The 13,926-nt window shown below is 39.6% G+C and overlaps 1 protein-coding gene across 5 annotated transcripts in view; it reads left to right on the top strand.

Annotated features, from left to right (window-relative positions):
* cdk14 (cyclin dependent kinase 14) overlaps positions 1 to 13,926 on the top strand; it is a 524,692-nt gene that overhangs the window by 262,327 nt on the left and 248,439 nt on the right. For all 5 annotated transcript variants that reach the window (XM_080210276.1, XM_080210285.1, XM_080210303.1 and 2 more), the window contains one exon: positions 12,450 to 12,570. In XM_080210276.1, coding sequence (XP_080066402.1) covers positions 12,450 to 12,570 — 121 coding nt within the window. The remainder of the gene's footprint in view (positions 1 to 12,449; positions 12,571 to 13,926) is intronic.

Genomic DNA, 13,926 nt, shown 5'->3' with positions numbered 1-13,926 from the left:
GAATTCCTACCCAATGCATTCGGGCCATCGAGTCTGCACTGACTCTCTGAAAGAGCATCTTACCCGTCCTTGCTCCACCCTATCCCCATTGACCTCACTCATTTACCATGGCTCATCCATCTAACCTGCACATCTTGGGACATTAAGGGACAATTTGGCATGGCCAATCTACCCAAACTGCACGTTTTGGAGTGTGGGAAGCACCTGGAGGAAACCCATGCAGACAAGAGAAGAATGTACAAACTCCACAGAGGCAATCTCCCAAGGCTGGAATTGAACCCGAGTCCCTGGTGCTGAGGAGTAGCAGGACTTGCCACTGCACTGCTGATTGTTAGACCGTGCAAGCTTGTAAAAGTCTGCACATCAAAAAGCTCAATCCATCAGTTTCATAACACATTCATTGTCTATAAGTGAATAAGATGGAACATACTTGTCATCTTGTAATGGTCTTTCTAAATTCTCACTTTCTCTCCAGTGTTATGCAGTGTTTCATCTTTTTTTCTCCCTTTCCATTTACTGCTTTATTTATTCACTGCACTCATCCAACGCTAGTTCACTACTTTTACACAAAAGCTAATAATTAGAGCAATTATTTCATCTAAAATAGAGTTAGGTAACTTTTTTCTAATGTTTAAAGCCATTAAATAATACATGAATATTTTAAAGACTTTTAAAGGTGTTATATGAAAGAACTTTGAAAAACATGTCTTTATTCAACAAAATTCCTGTCTTGATGTGTATTTCTTTTGCACTATTGACATCCTTATTCAGGAAAGAACAATGTAGTTCTTTCGTGCTGAATCTGGTTGCGTATTTTAAATGGTTCATTGTTCAATAACTTTGAATCAGAATGGATCAATAATATCATTGGTATTCAAATAATAAAGACTCTTTAAATAAGTAATTGAACCATTTTTAAACTACAGTCAAGTGTTTGTACGGAAATAATTGATTGTGTAATTATTAAAATGTGTGGCGCAAGCTGAAAGTTAAAGAATATTTCCCTCCATTGTTTCAAGTCTCAAAGATCTATTTTTCTCACTTTCAGGTATTTCTCGTTATCTACCTTCACGGTTAAGACTCCAGTGCTGTATTGAGTCACAAAGTCGGCCTTTTCTGGTTGCAAGGAAGCAATTAGTTAATCAGAGTTGGAGGCTTTATTCATTCTAATGTGACTCGGTTTTTATTCCATGTATGTGAGACTTGGACCAGTGTGGGAAGTAATCTTTTAGGTTTTTACCTGTGGGACAAAGCGACGGGTTTAACATTTGTGATGTTCAGCTGGCTAATCAACTGTTTCACTGGTTGTGTGGAATCTTACAATACCAGTCTGAGTCGAAAGAAAGAAAGAAAGACTTTTTTACTTATATCACACGTTTTACAAGCACTGGATGTCTCTAATTGACTCTCAATCAATGAAGTACTTTTTGAAGTATCATCACTAACGTAAGAAATGCAACAACCAATATGTGCTTGGCAAACCTCCACAAACAACAAATGTGATGATAACCAGTGTTATGCCAGATGAGGAGGGATTGAATAGCTGCACACTTTGTCCTTTTCTCATTTGCCTGCAAACTGTTCTGTTTGAAAAGGATATAATTGATAGCTCATATCATGTGATCTTGCTTCTTCAACTGCCAAAGGGGTTTCAGGAAGAAAAATTGTCCATGTATTTTGAACTTAATTTGATCAGCTCATATCTGGAAACTAATTTAGCCAGGGTCCCATTATCCAAGTGGTAGTCTGAATAGTCCTTCTCCAACAGTTGAATAATGTTAAAAGCTGCTACTGATGACAGTGGTGCAATGGTATTATCACTGGATCTGGCACTCTAAGGATCCAGGTTCAAATCCCACAATGGCAGATGGTAAAATTTGAATTTAATAAGGATCTGGAATTAAAAGTCCTTAAAACCATTGTTGTAAAAACTCACCTGGTTCACAAATGTCCTTTTACAGAAGAAAATCTGCCATCCTTATCTGACCTGGCCTACACGTGACTCCAGATCCACAGCAATGTGGTTGACGCTCAACTGCCATCTGAAACAGAAAGTAGTTAGAGATTGGCAATAAAGCTGGCCCAGCTAGTGATGCCTGCTTCCCCTAAAAGTGAATTAAAAAAATTACTATAGATGCCTCCCTTATGAGACAGGTTTTATATTTAAGAATTGTAAGTTGCTTTAAGAGCTAATCACATGATTTCTTGGGGTGATGGGGTGTTGCCACGTGCTGCTGTTATACGTTTTGTATTTGGTGCAGAGCAAAGAACATCTCTTTCAACAAACCCATTGTTTGTTAAAACCACAACCCCTAAAATAGGATATTACAACAAGTCACTCCCCTGAACTCATTGGGTACAATCTTACCTGCCATTTATGCCAGGCTCCCACTGCAGTGAACATAGAACACTACAGCACAAACAGGCCCTTTGGCTCACAAGTCACACCGATCATAACCATACCTATCAAACCTATCTATAACTCTCAATCACATTAAATCCCGTGTACTCATCCAGGAGTCTCTTAGAAGACCCCAGCGAGTTTGCCTCTACCACCACCGATGGCAGTCGATTCCACTCACTCACCACCCTCTGAGTGAAGTCGGGGAATTCGGTGGCCAGCTAAAACTACGTTCATCGCAACAGGATGGGAAAACCCTTCTGGCGTGACCGGTGATGATAATCCAGCCATTGTCTTTGGTGTTTGCAGGCAGACTGGTTGTGTATTCCAATGGGTTGGAATGTGGAACGTTTAGTGATGTAAATTTTTGCGTTCCATGTTGAGCTGTAAGTTCCAAGTCACTCTTTAGTCCCTGTACTTGTGGAAAGTCAGTTTTGAAAAATGTAATTCCGATTTCTAGCTAATGGATTAAAAATCATTATTTGACATAAAGCACATTGTCATGATACTAGATAATCTGTTTTTTGTGACATTGTTTGAAGGATCAATATTGGCCAAGCCATTTGGGTGAATTCCCCTGAACTTGTTTGTGATGGTGACGTTTATCCAAGAAGGAGGTGGGCCTTAATTTAAAGCCTGACCCATAAGATGGCACCTCTGACAGTGCAGTACCCTCTCAGTAGTGGAGTGGCAGCTTGATTTTTGTGCTCAAGCCCTGGAATGGGAGTTGACCCATTGTGATTGTGAGCAAGTGAGCTACAACTGAGTCATAGCTGACACCCCACACAATTTGAAATGTTCCTATTGCTTGATCCTTTTGTTTTGCTGCATGAACTCTTCTACTGCCTTCTCTTGGTAATGATTGTGGCAGAATGCTCAAAGATGCAGAGTGTCTTTAGTAGATTGTCTGAATTGGCAGCATGAACCTTGTGGTTTTTTAAGTAGAGAAGATTCCTTCATAATATTTGAGATGCTGGAGCTTAGCTGGATTCTTCTTCCTCTTGCAAATTCAACTGATGGGTGAATCATTCAGCTGGCAGAGATCAGGGTGGCAACAGTTGATGTGAATGAGTAATGATAGATTTGGTGGGGTTGCAAAGCATGGCAGGGCAAATTATTGGTTTGGGTTTGCGGTGTTATTGCCAGCAAAAATAAACCATGATCCATATTATTATTAGATGCGTATTAGATGATTTTCCTGCTCTGTCTTACAGTAAATAGTTAACCAGTAAGCCACTGGACTTGCCTACCATTGGTATTGGTGCTGCAGTATCTTCTTATTCTCTATGGCAGTGGTGAAATTCTGATACCATGAATCAATTACTGTCAACAAGTGAGAATAACTGGTGACCAACAGTGGAAGAATTAGGAATTCTATTCTACAATAAATCAATTAATTAGATAATAAAATTACTTTGTTTTTAAAAGGAATGAATGGACTTCTGGATGCCTTGGGAAGTGGAGTTGATATGGTGCTAGTTGAAAATGAAGAGTAAAGTTGCATTTTAACATCAGGAACTATGCATAAAAGACATGGAGTGAAGCTGCAGATTATATATCTCTACATAGTAAAGGGTTTTAATAACTCCAGAGAAAGAAAGGAACTACATTTATGTTGTGTTTTTGTGACTGAGACATTTCAAAGTGTTTTCACAGCCATTATCAACAACAACTTTTAACTTGTTGCTGTTGTACTAATTGGAAAAGAATAGAATCCCTACGGTACAGGAGGAGGCCGTTCGACCCCTCAAGCACGCACCGACAGCAATCCTACCCTATCCCCGTTATCTTGCTAATCCCCCTGAAACTAGGGTCAATTTAGCACGGTCAATCAACCTAATGTGCACATCTTTGGACTATGCGAGGAGCACCCAGAGGAAGCCTACGCAGACAAAGGGGGGTGCGGAGCGTGCAAACACCTCACAGACACCGGAATTGAACCTGGGTCTCTGACACTGAGAGGCAGCACTGTGCCACCGTGCTGCTCCGTTTCTCAAAAATGAAAAATAACAGTAAATAATCCAAATGCTTGGATATTCTGGACTAAATACCTACACATTCATGGTTACTTAATCATTCAGAGCTACATTTTGAATCTGACCAGAAGAAAGCCTGGTAATATCTTTGGGGGGAAAATCATTAGAATGAATTTAATTAGTATCCATTAAACTTTTGCCCTTGTGATCCCCTTTGGACTTTTGAGATGATGGTTCCCTTTAATGTCAAGAGAAAATTCCTCACTGGAAAGAAAATTAATCTGTGGATTGCTTGATAAAGCCTTTTAGCAATTTTAAGGACTGTTTTAATCTTTTGTTCATGTGTAATATTGTAAATGGTTTATTCTCTGTCAACTATAGGCTGCACAATAGTTCAGCTGAAACATATTGTTTTGTCAGCGATAGTCTTTGTTTTGATGCTCACTCTTAATCCAGAGACGTCTATTATGTTGTCTCATTTGTTCCTGCACTTCAGGACTGCCAGATAATCAAGAATCAAGTGGAAGCTTCTTGAATCAAACCTATAGTATTTCTCTATTATATAGGAGTCATCTAAAGGAGAAATGGTGTTTCAAAAATATTCCCCACGTGGTCTTGGGAAGCAACTTAGGGCAAGTAATAAGACCACAGATCTGTGCTAACGGTGGTATTTTGTGTGTTGTTAGAATTCTTTTGTTGCAATGATCAGAGGCAGCACAAACTTAACTTTGAGTATCTCTGAAGATGATTTTGACTTGGTTGGAGGGGGGAGGGGGGGTAGTTTTCTATACCACCCACCACAGGAATCGTAACAGGCAGGGGCTGGCGGACCTGTGGTGGAAGTTTCCAGTATGATATACTGTATTGTAGAGAAGTATGATTGTAAGACTGGAATGAGGAAAGGAAGCAATTGAAAGATAGCGAAGAGGCAGAGAAACTGGGTACTTGAGGTTCAAATACATAATTCACAAAGTGTCAATTGAGGTAGATAAGCCATAAAAAAAGACATAATATTATTAGTTTAATGAATACAGATACGGAGGGGATTGAATATAAAAGTAGGGAGGTCTTGCTGCAGCTGTATAGGGCATTGGTGAGGCCGCAGCTGGAGTACTGTGTGCAGTTTTGGGTGCCGCACCTGCGCAAAGATATTTTGGCCTTGGAGGGAGTGCAGAGGAGGTTTACTAGGCTGATACCGGAGTTGAGGGGGTTGAACTATGAGGAGAGGCTGAATAAACTAGGCTTGTACTCGTTGGAGTTTAGAAGAATGAGGGGAGATCTCATTGAGACGTATAAGATGCTTAGTGGGATGGATAGGAGGTGGAGAGACTCTTCCCACTGAAAAAAGACAGTAGGACTAGGGGGCACAGCCTCAAGATAAAGGGGGGGCGTTTTAGAACGGAGTTGAGGAGGAACTTCTTCACTCAAAGGGTGGTGAATCTCTGGAATTCTCTACCCATTGAAGTGGTGGAGGCTGCCTCGCTAAATATTTTCAAGAAGCGGGTTGATGGGTTTTTGATAAGAGAGGGGATTAAGGGTTATGGGGAGAGGGCCGGAAAGTGGAACTGAGCCACGACAGATCAGCCATGATCTTATTGAATGGCGGGGCAGGCTCGAAGGGCCAGATGGCCTACTCCTGCTCCTATTTCTTATGTTCTTACTTTATAACTTAACAGCATTTTAAAAACAGTATTTTAAAACATTGAGATGTAACATTGATTTTTTTTTTCTGAAATGGAAACCCAAAAGCAAGTTATGCATTAAGTTGCAACTTATTAATGTAAATTGAAGAGCACAGCTTACACATCATAAAGTTGTATGTTATTGTGGAATACATATTTATGTTCATGGAGTTTTGACCTTTGGTACTTTTTATTTGGGAAAGAAGAGAGCAGAGCCTGGCATTTCTCCCCTGAAACAAAGTTAAATATGGACCAACTAGAGAAGAGAGGGGATATGATATTCACTCCCAGCAAGCCTGCCATGTAGAATAGAATAGAATCACCACAGTGCAGAAGGAGACCATTTGGTCCATCAAGCCTGCACCGACCACAATCCCACCCAGGCCCTATCCTGCTAATACCCCTGACACTAAGGGGCGATTTAGCATGGTCAATCAACCTAACCTGCACATCTTTGAACAGTGGGAGGAAGCTGGAGCATCTGGAGGAAACCCATACAGACACGGGGAGAACTTGCAAACTCCACACAGGCAGTCGTGCAAGGTCGGAACTGAACCCAGGTCCCTGGTGCTGTGAGACAGAAGTGCTAACCACTGTGCCACCATGGATTCTTTGGGACTCTGTCAGCCATCTGGACCTTTGCAGAGTATTGTTTGTTCCCTTCAGTTTCTCCAATCTCCATGGACGGCTCTAGGGAATACTTCCTTACAACTGGCTAAATCAGGAAGGTATATGCCTTGAATGTGAACATTTTAAGTATTCTCACACTGCAAATCAGCAAAAACAGAAAATCAGCAAAAAAGTACTCTCGAGACATCGCAATTTTGACCATCAATCCACCTTCTAACTGCATGGCAAAAAATAATGCAATGGCCAGTTCAGTAAAAACTCCGAAAATTTCTATCCAACATCCCAAGCAAAGCAGCCCATACTCTTTTTAACCTTGATGTGCAAGCTATTTACTGTCAATGATTGGAACTGTCCTCTTCCCTTAAACTGAAATTTCCTTATGGAGATGGTAACAATTCCATTCCCATTTCATGTTTTGCTAATCTGTTTTTGGACTCATGTAGTTCTCTGGAATTTAACTGAGGAATGCCACATGTTTGCCCTACAGTCCTTATCCACCTCAAATAATCTTTCCATTGATTACAATCACTTCAGCATTTTAGAAACCTTTACTGTGGTCCTTTCCAATCCACATTTCTCTAAAGTAAATAGCCAGTGGAATGCAAGTCCGACTGATCATTTTTTGTGTTCCATTGCCAGGCAGAGATATTCAATGTTAATAGAGATTTGGAGCAGGTACATTACAACTAGATCACAGCAAAGTTATTTGGAGAAAATGAGCAGAAAGTAAATACCTTTCTGAAAAGATCAGCAAGCAGGAGAAAAGCTATAGTATCTGTGGCTGCAACAAGGCATAGTGGCATGATGAAGGTTTATTGGAAATGAACTTAAATGAAGCTGCAAATATTCAGCCTGCTGCCAATAGTGCAAATAAAGGTCTTGCTTCTTTTGCTGTCTAAACGTGATTTGATATGTGTGCAGAATCAGGGTGCATAGTGAGAGCCTGTCAAAGCAAAGATAAATAGGATATATTTTTCTGCAGAGCACCAAGAGTGGATATGTCTGTGATGATCAATGGATAGACTTACCAGTGTAGTGGAGCAGAGGAAATCTTTCTTGTGGCACAGACTGATAGCACAGCCAGGAGTCTTCAGATATTATTCTTGTACTTTTCAATTCATGTGAACCCTTAAAATAACCAGTTCTAATGTCAACTGAAGGGCTCGTCTATCCTTTCAGAAGATAAAGCATGTCTCCCTGCAGTGTAGTCATGGTAACAGTTCAGGAAACAGGGAGTAAAGTCAGTGCACATGCTGTGCAGATTGATCTTATCCTATTGCTACCTGTAGCCAGGTGTTTTGTTTTCAAGAATATCCTGCGCTCTATTCTTGTATGTTCATACAAAGGTATGAACAATGTGATGTGTGATAAATTCAACGTCTGTGTCTTTCAATATTAGTGCAATTGAAATGTGTTAGATCTTTCATTCTGCCTGTATTCAAAAAAGCACCTTTAAAGGTTGGAAAACCTCAAAGGGGTGAATGCTGTTTCTGAATCATTCTCTGACCTTCAGGCATGTTTTGATGTTATATGTCAGGTCCCAAAGCAGAATTCATGTTCTGTAATTATTGATTAGTTCACTGCTGTAGTATTCAGCTTCATTGTCCAAAGGTTGTAGAAGTGAGTTAAATTGAAAAGCTGAGGGAAGAAGGTGGGGGAATGACAGCTGATGAGTTGCTCATTCAGAGAATTGGTGCAGACACAATGGGCTGAAAGGCTTCCTTCTGCCTTGTAATGTCTCTGTGATTCTGTGAAGGTGTGCTCTGTTACCTCAGTGTCAAATATTTAATTCCAAGAGTATATGCAGCACTGTACTTGATAGACAGTGGTAAAGTCAGACAGAGTCAGTGTGGATTTATGAAAGGGAAATCATGCTTGACAAATCTAGTGGAGTTCTTTGAGGATATAACTATTAGATGAGGATGAGTCAGTGGATGTAGTTAACTTGGCCTTTTGGAAGGCTTTCAGCAAAGTCTCGCATAAGACATTAGCGAGTATAATTAAAGTGTATGGAATGAGGGTAGTATATTGAGATGGATAGAAAACTGACAGGCAGACAGGGAACAGAAGGAATAAATGGGTATTTTTCCAAATGGCAGGCAGCGACTAGTGAAGTACCACAAGGATCCTAGCTTTTCACGAGATGTGTTAATGATTTAAACAAGGGAACTAAATGTAATATCTCCAAATTTGCAGATGACACACAGCTGGGTGGGAGGATGAGCTGTGAGGAGGATACAGAGATCCTTCAGTGTGATTTGGATAAGCTGTCTGAGTGGGCAGATGCAATATAATATGGATAAATGTGAAGATATCCACTTTTTGGTAGCAGAAACAGGAGGACAGATTATTATCTAAATAGCTATCAATCAAGAGATGAGATTGTACAATGAGACTTGGGTAGCCTCGTAAACTAGTCACTGAAGGTAAACATACAGGAGCAGGGATGCCTTGCTTCAATTTGCAAGGCCTTGGTGAGGCCACACCTGGAATATTGCATGCAGTTTTGGTCGTCTCATCTGAGGAAAGATGTTTTTGCTATTAGAGGAAATGCAGCAAAGATTTACCAGACTGATTCCTGGAATGGTGGGCTGGCATATGAGGAGAGACCAAGTCGATTGGAATTATATTCATTGGAGTTTAGAAGACTCATGGGGAATCTCAAAAACTTACATAATTCTAACAGGACTAGAGAGGAAAGATGCAGGAAGGCGGTTCCCAGTGGTGGCAGTGCCCAGAACCAGGGGTCACAGAGTAAGGATATGGGGTAAAATCTTTAGGACTGAGATGAGAAATTTCTTCGCCTTGAAAGTGGAAGGTCTGTGGAATTTGCTATCACGGAAAACAATTAAAACAGTCTGCTGTTTTACTGAATCAACAGATTGGCAATTTCTCAGTTCTTAAAGGCATAGAGAAATTTCAAAATGGTCATTTGAGTCATCTGACCTTCCTTCTCCACAACGACTTCAAAATGGGTATTTATCCTGTCTAGTTTACCTCTTCAGATTCAATTGATGTCTCTTTGGTTCCTTTTTGAAATAGATCTGGTTAGTCTCAGGTGTTACATAAAATTACCACAGTGCACAATATGCCCACTGACACATTTACACTGACAACAGCCGCACCCAGGCCCTATCCCTGTAACCCACATATTTACCCTGCTAATTCCCCTGTTACTAAGAGGCAGTCAATCTAACCCACGCATCTTTGGAGTGTTGGGGGAAAATGGAGAACCCGGAGGAAATGCGCACACAACACGGGAGAACGTGCAAACTCCACATAGACAGACACCCTGGGGCTGGAATTGAACCTGGGTCCCTGGCTCTGTGAGGCAGTGCTAACCACTGTGCCACCGTGCTGCCGACACATGAGTCTGTTACAGCATTGTAGGCGTAACGAGTTTCAATGTGCGAGCCTTCTGGTTTCATGATTCCAAGGCATCTGCACAACGAGCTGTGAGATTCCACAGCTGTAAAAATAATGGCTTTGTTCTTTTAACTCCTGGGGGAGTTGGGGTGGGGGAGCGCCTGGATAAAGGGCCAACCCCAAGGTCAGGTGACTTTTAGCAGCCATCTGGTTTTAAAAATAGCAGCACGGATAAAGTTTTAAGCATGCAGTGTTGGATTTATTTTCTTGTGTAGAAACCCAACAAAGGTATTAAAATATGATTGTGCTATTAGAATAAACTAGAATAATGATGAATCATGGACTCATAATCCAGAAAAATGCGATCAAGTTAAGATCTGGATATGAGAAGAAACCAGATGTCAGTAATGGTGTACAAGAAGCTATCTGAATGAACCAGTTGGGCTTTTAAGATACTGCTTATCTTTTAAGGAAGAAAATCTGCTGTTTTTATCCAAAGTGGACTATGTGTATAGCAAGCTGATAAACTTTGAACTTCCCTCAAAGGTGGCCTGATAAGACACTCATTTACACTGTTCTGATAAAAATCCTTCGATAAAAGTGCTCAACATTGTTCACCTTGTTGGCATGATTTTCTTTCAAAGTCCATACTGTCAGAGAGCAGAGGTGGTTTTAAATAGTTTGTATTAGTGCAGATTTTAAATTAGGTGAGTTTAATTTTGCGTTTAACTTCACGTCAGTTTGATTTTGTACTTCTGAATTTCATTGGATTAATAACAGTTTGGTTCAAATGCCTACATGGTAGTGAGGTCTACATTGGAAGAACAAACAGGGTTTAAAGAAAAACTAGACTGTTGTTTAGCAACTAGGGACCATCTTAGGACAGAAGGAACTTTTGAATTGTAAGCTAGAGCCTGGAGTAGCTGGATATGAGACTTAGAACTGTAGGGCGCCGATTTCCTAAAAGAGAGTCCCAGACACCAGGAATGGGCATAAAAGAATCTCCCAGGAAGACAGTTTTTCAGGACAATTAAGGAAAAGAGCAAAGTAAGATTTTAATCTCTAAGTTAAAGAGACAACTGCACAAAGCAGTCTTGAAATTGGCTCGTGAGAAGTCAGACACCGAATGTGATCCTAAAGCTGGTGACTCCATAATGCAGCCTGTGAAGCAGTGGAGTTTGCTGGTGTGTTGGGGGTGGGTGGGGAGGGGGGTGTTGAGTCATGTATTATAGTTATTCTTGTTTAATGAATGTCTTATTCTTTTGTTAAATGTTCAGTGGCAAATGTGTGACTGTTCATCCACGTATTCTAAACAAAACAAAAGGTTAGGATCCGTCCAGCTAAGTTCCAAACTACAATTTTACTTGTCCAGTAGTAAAATCAACTGGGCTCATTACAGTACAATAATGAATGAGTAAGCAATAAGTACATTAATGAACTATATTTCTCGAGAATGGTATTGGTAACTTGATAATACCTTGAACATTCTTCACTAATATCTTTATATAAGGATATAAGGCAATATAAGTTGTAATGTAACAGAAATAGTGGGTTTGTGAATGTCAGCTGTTCATTTTTCCACTTATATTTTGGCAGGCTGCCTTAGTAGCACTATAGCATTGAATATATTCCTCGTGTATAGTTGCCATTTCTCATTAATGCCCCTTGTGTCTAAGAACTGCAAGATTGAAGGAACAAATCTTACAGCAAATGTTTAAATAAATACTTTGGTACGTTGATTACTGAGATTTATATTCTGGTTTATAAAGACCAGTCCTATTTTGTGCACTGTTCGTCCATTTTTAACCTAAAATATTTGTCAGCATCAACAGTGCTCTAAGCTGAATTTTACAATGTCTTTAACTGCACTAAAATAGTTCGTAAATTTTATAAACCAATTTTTTGATTCTCTATCTCATTTTTTGCATGTTGTTAACCAGTGGTATGAATTTTGCTCACAAAAATAATGTAAAACACAGGGAGCATGTTGTTATTATTTAGACACAATTAATAATTACATGGTCTGGGTTTATGCATACTCATTCAATTAAAATATATAACTTTGTCAAGTTTTTAACGTACCTGTTTAATGTCAGCAAGCAAATTATTTTCATTTGGACGTAACGGTCCACTACAAAAAAATGTTTTGTTAAATTGTCCAGGAATAAGGACCAAGCTCTTAATTAATGAAAAAAAAATGACTTGCAAACATTCATTTAATATTTTTATAATGATTGAACTATGTTCAACTCTCTAAATGTTGAGTAAACAATAGAGGTAGATTCATTTTAAAAGCACTGCGTAATTGTAATCATAGGGGTTGAGAAAGATTGGAGCTTTTTATTTGAGGGTAGAACTCACTAATTTATCATCTGATCTTTATTCTGTTTTCAGGACTTGCCCGAGCCAAGTCAGTACCTAGCCATACGTATTCCAATGAGGTGGTTACCCTGTGGTACAGGCCACCAGATGTCCTCTTGGGCTCCACAGAGTACTCCACCTGCCTCGACATGTGGTAGGTACATTTGCCTGCACGTATGTAATTTGTTTAACTCTTCTTTGCATTTTGTCCTGGCAAATTAGTATTAAAATTGGATTTAAATCCAGAGATTGGGTGCCACATAAAGTGAATTATGGAGTCATTGCTATATTCATCTGAGCATTTATTACAACCACATTACAGATGGACCAGGGGAAGGAAGAACATTCTATTATTCCATTTTATTAGTCGTAATTATTGTTAAATTGCTCCAAGGTTCGTCTGGTCAAATACCAAGAAATATTTAAAATGTGCTCAGATTTATGTCATAACACACACCAAAAGATTTATCATTTAAGCTTGTAGCTGCTTGTTTCCATTATTCAGGCATTTATCTTTTTAAATAGTATCTATTATTATGTACAGTTATGACTGAAATAGTTCTTTCAGCAAAAATATATGAAGGAGTGTGAAAGATGTCCTTCTAGCCTGTATAGCACAAGTCCGGGAGGAGACCGGAAGTGACTTCCTGAATATATGATGGATGATGTGAAAGAGTATTCTAGGCTTCGGGCATTAGTACCTTGCACCATCTGTTAAATCTGCAATTAGTGACTGCTGGGAAATGTTGGGCACCCAATGGAATATAGTTAGAGGATATTTTTATACTTCATTGGTTCCTTCAGAGAATTGAGAAGGTAACTAATGACTAATGTTCCCCAGCTAATAATGGCACACACCAATCCATTAGAATGGTACATTTGGAGAAAAAGCAATTTTGAAGCAAAAGTGGATAAAGAGTTAGAAGTGCAGATATATCATCGGTTTCTCCTTCTTTTGCAGTCTATTATTTCTTTCCTTCCTCCGTTGTGATAAATGCTACAGAAATTGAGTGCTGTTAAGTGCTCGATTGCATCTGCTGTCTTCTTTCCCAAGTGGGTAGAAGCATGGATACAGGTGAAATGCCAGGTTCAAATGCCCAGATTTGTGTGTCTGCACCGTATTGGGATTTTTCTAGCTGGTGTAATGCAGGATAAGATTAATGTTTAAGTGTTGAACACATGGCTTGAAGGTTCTTCACTTGCCTTTTTCACTGGGTGCTGTGGTGGTATATTTTTTTTCTTTGCATCAAATTCATTGTGTACAATATCATCATTTCCTTGCCAGCAGACTCAGAATCTCCCTTTTGGCTTTTGTTGTTTCTACAATTATACAAGTTGGTGATGCGCACACAAGATCCATTGCTTGGCTTACATCTGTGCACAAATCCAAAATGTTTACAGATGTTTTGTGGTTTTAAAAATTCCCGTGCTGACTGCTAACTGCTTCACCATGTCCTGGGCTGTTATTAACTCATTTCCTCTTGGGTCAGTGCACTAATTTCCTTTGCCT

Source organism: Carcharhinus amblyrhynchos, chromosome 2 (genome assembly GCF_965287045.1).
Source record: "Carcharhinus amblyrhynchos chromosome 2, sCarAmb.v2.hapA, whole genome shotgun sequence".
In the NCBI taxonomy this organism is placed as follows: Eukaryota; Metazoa; Chordata; class Chondrichthyes; order Carcharhiniformes; family Carcharhinidae; genus Carcharhinus; species Carcharhinus amblyrhynchos.
Note: the sequence above shows the minus strand (reverse complement) of the source record. Positions and strands in the feature narration are given on the sequence as shown.